Genomic DNA, 8,231 nt, shown 5'->3' on the forward strand with positions numbered 1-8,231 from the left:
CAGCCCACAGTCAGATAGAGACAGGGCTGATATGGCCAAGATTCCGTATGCTTCAGCTTGTGGCAGTCTCATGTATGCCATGGTTGCTACTAGGCCGGACATTGCATTTGCAGTGGGAGTGGTTTCTAGATACATGGCCAACCCTGGCAAGAAGCATTGGGAAGCAGTGAAAGGTGTCATGAGATACCTGAAGGGCACACAGGATTTGTGCATTTGCTTTGGCAAACAGGATGCATTAGTGCATGGTTACACGGATTCGGATTATGCCGGTCATCCAGATAACCGGAAGTCTACTACCGGTTATGTATTTACATTCACAGGAGGTGCTGTGTCATGGATATCCAGGATGCAGAAGTGCACAGCCTTATCTACTACAGAGGCCGAGTATATTGCAGCCACAGAGGCTTGCAAGGAGGCATTATGGCTATCTCGGTTAGTGGTTGATTTGGGTTATACAGGTGATATTCCATTGTTGCATTGTGACAGTCAGAGTGCCATCCAGTTGGCAAAGAACCCTGTCTTTCATGCAAAGACGAAGCATGTGGATGTGAAGTATCACTTCATCAGAGAGGTGATAGAGAACAAGCAAATTCAGCTTGTTAAGATTCACATGGATGACAACCCGGCTGATCTGTTGACGAAGAGTTTGCCTCCGGAGCGGTTTGCTCATTGCAGACACTTGATGGGCATTGGATGAGGCCATTTTCAGCCTTGATATGGCCTTGTATATTATCATGTACATGCTGATTTTTTTCTTTTCCTTTACTTAAGGGCACTTTGCCTTTAAGTGGGAGGTTGTTGGGGTAAAGGCGTTATGCCCACCCTTATAGTGTGTACAAGCCCATAAGTTATAGTACATAGTACACTTAGTACTTTTAATGTACTAAGTGCACTATGTGTACTAGTGCAATATACATGTGTGATAGGGGAGTCACACACTCATGCTTTTCATGAGTTGACTTATCCCCACAACTCTCTCTCTCTCTCTCCCTTGCTTCTCTGTGTATGTCTCCCATGAATGAACTCTAAACCCTAATTGACAGGTTTCTCCCCATCAGGAACAAACCTGTCTGGAGGACGAGTTGGTCGGGTAGACCTTCTGACCCATGGAGCACCTGGAGCTGGCTGTCCAGCCTGCTCTTGTGGAAAAATAGGTGGCTGTACCACCTCTTCCTGCTGTATTTCCATGTTCTGTTGCTCAATATTTTGTGGCCAAATTTGAGGCAACACTTCTGCCACCTCTTGAGGTTCAACATGAGCCTCTTCTGCAGCATTTCGGGGCTGTTCCTGGGGCTGTATTTGCTGCTGTACAGCCCTTGGATTTTGCTGTCTATGATGCACATCATCTTCATCAATAACCCTTCTGACTTCCTGAGTCTTTGGGGCTGTTTTATACATGCATGTTTCATGAAAAATGACATCATTACTGCGTATAAGCTTTTTAGCTTCGAGATCCCACAATCTATAACCCCATTCACCACTATCACCATAGCCCAAAAAGATGCATCTGCGAGACGTGGGATCAAGTTTGGTCCTATCTTCCCTACGTATGTGCACAAACGCAACACAACCAAACACTCTCAAGTGCTTATATGAGGGAGGCTTTCCCGTCCATAATTCTTCAGGCACTTTGAGTCCCACTGTCCTATTCGGTGACCTATTAATCAAGTGAACAGCTGTTTGCACAGCTTCAGCCCAAAACCCATGGGGTAACGCAGCATGTGACAACATACTTCGAACCTTCTCTTGAATGGTTCGATTCATACGCTCTGCAACACCATTTTGGGGGGGATTATAGGGAGGAGGTAACTCCCTTGGTCGTGACACTCCTTAAGAATTTGGGACCTAATGTCCGGGATCTGTGGTACACAAATTTTGTCATTACGGAATAGTAAACCATTCTGAATCATCCACTGACCTCCTGCAGCCTGAATGGTAGGCTGCTCAGTCATTGAGTCTTGGTCAATCAATGAGCTCCCGTTCTGGATCTTTTGCCAAAATGGATCAAAATAACTATCAGTCCTGCAAAGCCCTCTCAATGATTGAAATAAGTCGGTAGGAATCTCGGTGAACGACAAAGTATTCACCTCTCTAATCCGACTAAGCGCATCTGTGACACTATTCATGGATCCCTTTCGGTAACGAATTCATGGATCCCTTTCGGTAACGAATCTCAAAATCAAAATCTTGCATTAACTCAGTCAAATGAGCTTTCCTTCCTCTCAAATCATTTGCATTACACACATACTTGATTGATTGATGATTAGTCAATACCACAAACTTGGAGCCATATAAATAATGTTTCCAAACCTTGAGAGCGTGAATGACAGCATAAAGCTCCTTCTTCTCAAGGGTTGGCCAACGAAATTGAGTGTCGGGGTAGGTTTTTTAAACCCTTTAGCGTAGGTTCAAAACACTGAAAGCAAGGCACGGGGTTAAAAAAAAAAAACGAAAGCTAAAAATATAAAAAAAAACCTGCCACCCGTCAATTGCTTTTTCACGTTTTTTTGCAGCAACTCTAGCACCGACTTTCAGCGTTGCTTTACGTGCCCGCCTGCAAGCGTATACCTGCGTGCGCATGTCAGCCTGCCTGCGTGCATACCAGCCCGCCTGCATGCGATTGGAGTTGCTGCCTGCGTATACATGCATATACTTGCGTACACACACGTATACCTGCCTGCGCATACCTGCCTATGACTACCCCATCAGGAGTAGTCGGCTGGTTCACTTTTCCCTCCACGACTTGTTTTAATAGTATTTAATGCTGAAAATTCCCACGTTCACACTGGACTGTCCTGGTTGCCTCTGTGGCCTGCTGTCCAGGCCAGCGCAGGCTGCTGGGCAGCACCTGGGCACTGGCCGCCTGCAATCCAGGCTGCCCTATGGGCTAGCCAACTGGCTGGGTTGGCCCAAAAGCGCTGCTTGGCCAAGCCCTCTTGGGCTGGCCGACAGCGTGCCCAGCCGCTCCTTGGGCTGGTGGGCAAGTCCTGGGGCTGCCTGGCCCCCCATTGGGTGGCCCATAGCCTTCCTCGTGTCCAAACCTACTGCATACCTACATCTACACAGCTGTCTGACATCTGGTGGTAGACCAAACATACAGAACAACTGACATATTCCAGAGGGACACTCACAGCGGGGACTGGCACTGTTTCATGTGCAGGACAATGCACACCTGACCTTGGACTCCTGTGCAGGACAATGCACACCTGACCTCGGACGACTGAGATGGATCCCTGGCTGACTCGTCCCGGACTGGGCTCACATGGGACCAGTTCACCATCCCAGGTCCTGCACCTTCTGTACAGAAATGTCTACGTGGCATCCAAGTGCAGGATGCACGTGACATCCCCTTCTGCTTAACTTGACGGAAGCTGCATAGCCTCCAAATAATCCGTCAATAATGCCGGATAGTCTTCGAAAAACTCTTTGTCGAGCCATACCGCTTCATGGGTTCCCCGGTCTTGAAACTTTGTGAGGAACTGTCGTAGTCTTCGGCTTGAGCCATGCTTGAAACATTGCAGAAGGATCTGTTCTGGAACCATTACTTCTGCTTCATCCACAATGTCTGGTTCCGCTTCGTCTTTGACCTCTGAAGGGGGTGGACCTGCATATGGCTTTAACCAACTGACATGAAATACATCGTGCATAGTCCAACTCGGAGGTAGCTTTAACTACATAGACACCTCGTTAATCTTTTTTCGGATGGAAAAAGGTCCGAAGCTCCTGAAAGACAACTTTGGGCATCGCTTGTCCACCTGCTTCAATCTTTGCTTCATTATCCGAAGATAAACCCAATCTCCTTCCAAAAACTTCATATTCGCACGGAATAAGCATAACAAATTTGCTAAACCTATCAACAATAGTTAAGCACTGTGTATTACGCTTACTCGTACTAGGAGGCAGATTCGTGACAAAGTCCATCGAAATGTCCTGGAAAGGACCCTCAGGACTTGGCAAGGGCTGTAACAACCCTATCTTCTTTCCACGAGGAGCTTTCACCTTTTGACAAATGTCACAGCGTTGTACATATGTAAACACATCACGCCTCATCTTTGGTCAATAGTATTGCCGTTCCAATTTCTCCATAGTGGAATTCATGCCTCTATGACCACCTGTAATGGGGTCATGGGCATCATGGAGAAGAGCTGCCCTAAACGACTTCATGACACATAGTCGGCCTTTGTAGAAAAGCCAACCATCGCGTATCAGAAAGTGACATGGTCCTGTGGCATCCAATGTATGTTCCCACTGTGTACCGAATTCCTCGGAATCCGCGTACGTGTGCCAATAAAATTTTGACTTTATGTCTGCAATTAGGCTTATCTGATACGGACAAGAAAGGGCAGTCTTTGTATGGCCTGGACACGCAAATCCAATGGGAGGTGTGTATGTTTAGGCTAGCCACCTTTGAAGACGCACTCTCACTTGCGCAGAGTGCAGAAATGAAACACAATGGTGGCAAGCCCAAGACTTCCCAGCCGGCTTCTCCCAGGGCTAACGCATCGGGGGGCAAAAGCCAGAACCAGACGGGGTTTTCCCCACAACAGAGCCCGGGAGCCTCTGGCTCCAAGAACTCGAACAATGCGTCTAAGCTTACTCCACACCAAAAAGCGGAGGCAGGCAAGACAGGCGGCAAGTTGAGTGCTAAGGAGCTTGCTCGGTACAAGGAGGAGGGTAGATGTTTCTTTTGTCATACAAAAGGACATACTTCTCGGGATTGTCCGAAGAAGCCTCCAAAGGCCACCGCCGCCTCCACAGCTTCCGTGGTGAGCTCAGCTCCCACACAAACCCCAACGGGTGTGGGCATGAGCCCACTGAGTCCACCAAGGAATGGCCTCACCTTTACCAACTGGCTAAGATCACTCTGTCAGTATCTGTTTTCCTAACTGCGGCAAAGTAAGCTTCGAATTGATGTAACCATGAATAAAGAGTTGTGGGATCGAGTTTACCATTATACTTACTAAAGTTCATTTTCTCGAGAAAATGATTGGAGGGCGCCGCCGGTGTCAATCTAGCGTCCAAAGCTCTGAGGTAACACTCGTGTTCCACGCGTCGCATGGCGTCGTCTTCTCGTTGCCGGATCTGCAAAGCACGCATCTGCAACTCAAGCAAGGAGCTTGGCTGCGGCTGTGATCCCGCGAGAGGGTCCCTGTGTCGAGGATCTGGTATCTGGGGTACGGAAGGAGAGGGAGGAGGAGATGGAAAACGTGACGTTGGAGAGCGGGTACGCTCCTCCAGAGCCAAGATGTGCGCCTTGTGCTCATCCAACTTGGCTGTCTGTTCTGCGATTGCTCGCATCATCTACTGGAACATGTCTGTGACACTCAAGCCTGGTGCCCTAGCTGGGCTGCTTGGTGCACTCTGGTCCCATGGTTCTTGGTCTCTCTCGTCATCGAAGCTCGCCATAGCAGAAAAATGCAATTCCTTTCCGGAACGCAATCTGACCATCCACTATCTGTGTGGGAGACTTCCGGAGGCTTCTGGAGGCTAAAAACCAACCGTCCTTCGAGGGACAGGAGTCACTCCGAAAGTGGTAGTCCACGGGCGTCTAAAAACCAACCACACGAGTGAGAAAAAATTCTGGTTTCTTTGCTGAATCTTTGTACTTGAAGTAGGCTCTGATACCACTGTAATATGCAGAAGCTTCGGAGAAGAATCGGTAACTTCAAAACTCAGAATTCAGCACTCTTTTCGCGACGGAAATTAAGGGTATCATTGATGATGGTGAGGGTGGGTACCGGCTGTCTACGAGTGACCTGTGTCCATTATTTCTGGACCTCCTTCTTGACCATATCAGCCCAGCCCTTCTCCATCTCCTCCTTATTTTCCTCCAGTTCCTTCTTGGCTGCCTGTATGTTTTCTTGCACATTGGTTTCTAGAGCTCACCTTCCTCCATCCTTGTGGCTTCCCTTCCTGAATCGCTGTTATCTCAGAACGGAGGTTCTTGACCTCCTCCCTTAGCTGTTCGAGTTCTAGCTGGTGGGCAGTCTTCTCATCTCTGATTTTCTTCATTTCCTTTTTCATGCATAGCCTCTATATCTTGTATCTGTTTGTTATACTGTTCTTCTTGCAGGGAATTGATATGAGGTGCTCCAGTCCCTCCTTGATAATACAATCTTTCCTTTCGCCTCTGTTGCTAGTGTGTCCAGGACGCCCTGCAGCTTGTACCATGCAGTCCGTCCCATTTCTGTGATCTTGTCATTTTGTGCTGAAGGGTTCTCCTCTGTGTGTGTGTGTGAGAGAGAGAGAGATTATATTATGGTCTTTTGAGGCCGAACACAACCTATGAGGCGCAATAATAAAGGTACATGTCCATGCAAAATTGTTAACTGAAAGAAAATCTAGTCTGACTGGATTTCTTGAGGATGTCATACATGTGTGTGTGTGTGTGTGAGAGAGAGAGAGAGAGAGAGAGAGAGAGAGAGAGAGAGGTATTCAAAAAGCTTATTACATTCCATGTTTGATCAGGTCCATGAAAATGCCTATGCAACAGAAGACCACCACTGTTTTTTATTACCCACAAATTTTTCATGTATGTACAGTTAATAGGTTAGGCTTTGAAATCTTGTAGGTTCTTTATCTTCAGCATTTTATGAAAGAGGAAATTGCTTCATGTGATGAATTGCAGCCCAGGCATCGGAAACTGTTGTTGACAACAGTTTGGGGAGCCTGTCAATTGTAATCAGCAGGCTAGGGCTGTCGTGTGAGACAGCTTGCAAACTGAATGGACAAGCTTGCCAACTAAGCAAGTTGCTAGCCATCAATAAATGCTCAGTGTATGTTGGATCAATCTTTTGAATTTTTGAAGAAAATACATTATCAATTTATGTCTTTTAATTTCTTCTAAATTTGTTGGCTTAAAGATCAACATCTGTGGCCTTGATGTGAACAAAGTAAAATGAACTGGTGTTCTGGTCTGCTGTACAGACTTCACAAATATTTCAGCTGTAGGGGTCCTTGTGTAGCGAGTATTGATCAACCAGCTGAGGTCTCACCTTCTGCACCAAGGCATCTGGTAAGTCCTGGTTTTTAAGTGGAATTGGGGATGAGATGTGTGACTTTTTACAAATCATAATCAACGTTTGCAATGTTTGTTTTGTGCAGCATCCAGGGGCCTGCCTTCTTGCCACACAAGACAGTGCTCTTTCATGTGAAGGTTCTAATGCACACACACGTCGACTGTGCCCTTGTGCGTAGGTAGGTTGGTTGTCCAAGTTCTTAAAACATTGGAAGTCAGAACCTGCGATCTTTAGCTGCTAGAATTGCAAGCTGGCTGTTGAATTGAATTTTTTGCATACACCTATTGGGGTTTTCATCACATGCTAGTCCCACTGAAGGGCCACAAGGAGCTTAAACAAAACTGATCTTAAAAAGATCATATTGTCACCGGAGGCCCTAGCTCAAACGGCAACGCCCTTGGCCTGTGGACGTACAGGTCTTTGGATCGAACCACGGCATTGATATAGTATAGTAATAATAATTAAGAAAGCTCTAAAAAAGTTGTTTACAAGAGTATGAATTCTAGGAAATGCTGTAGTGTTTTGATACTGCAGCAGCTGGTTTATGCCATTTATGTTCAAAGCTTTTCCTTGGGGAGCTTTTTAGTGAGTGTTCCAAACTTATTTGTGGTTGACTAGACTTATATTTTGAATGCTCTATTTCATCATAAAGACAATGTTATAGACGTGAAGTTTTCAATTGATAAAAACTTCATGGGTTTTATGCCGTAGTCATGGGTTAATTACTACCACACTACCAAAATGTAGCAGCTCCCCGTGAAAAATTTCTAAGGGACATGTGGTATATACACTTGCAAGAAAAAACCATGGTTAGTGCAAGTGATCCACTTAAATTAAATAAAAAAAGGCACATACTATTGGTTAAAATTGGGCTGATACAGTGATGAACATGGCTCATGAGCCAAGATTACACTTGCAAATGCTTCTATGTTTATATATGATGATATCTTGTGGTTGAGAGATTGAGCCAAGAACCTTAGCATTATGGCTTTAACTAATGGCATTGCTAAAGATACACCTTTGCATAGACTGAACCCCCCCCATGTCTCCGTAGGTCCCCTCCCCTCCTTGCCCCCTTTGCTTTAGGAGCTATAGTGCTTCCTTGCACTCCACATGAACGAGACACAATGCTTCTTGCTTACTTTGCATGGATCTTCAATTACAGACTTTGCAAATCTCTTGAAATAGACCCCTTCAAATGGTCCTTTGTAG

The 8,231-nt window shown here is 46.1% G+C and overlaps 1 protein-coding gene across 1 annotated transcript in view; it reads left to right on the forward strand.

The window, feature by feature from the left end:
• LOC147613362 (glycosyltransferase family protein) overlaps nucleotides 1–7,684 on the forward strand; it is a 31,405-nt gene extending 23,721 nt beyond the window's left edge. The window contains exons 7-10 of the mRNA XM_086782674.1: nucleotides 6,469–6,532; nucleotides 6,629–6,776; nucleotides 6,928–7,015; nucleotides 7,105–7,684. Coding sequence (XP_086638800.1) covers nucleotides 6,469–6,532; nucleotides 6,629–6,776; nucleotides 6,928–7,015; nucleotides 7,105–7,197 — 393 coding nt within the window. The 3' untranslated portion in view covers nucleotides 7,198–7,684. The remainder of the gene's footprint in view (nucleotides 1–6,468; nucleotides 6,533–6,628; nucleotides 6,777–6,927; nucleotides 7,016–7,104) is intronic.
• Nucleotides 7,685–8,231: the final 547 nt, after the last annotated feature.

This window comes from Cibotium barometz, chromosome 44, assembly GCF_041138505.1.
Source record: "Cibotium barometz isolate CiBa-2024 chromosome 44, ASM4113850v1, whole genome shotgun sequence".
Classification (NCBI taxonomy): Eukaryota; Viridiplantae; Streptophyta; class Polypodiopsida; order Cyatheales; family Cibotiaceae; genus Cibotium; species Cibotium barometz.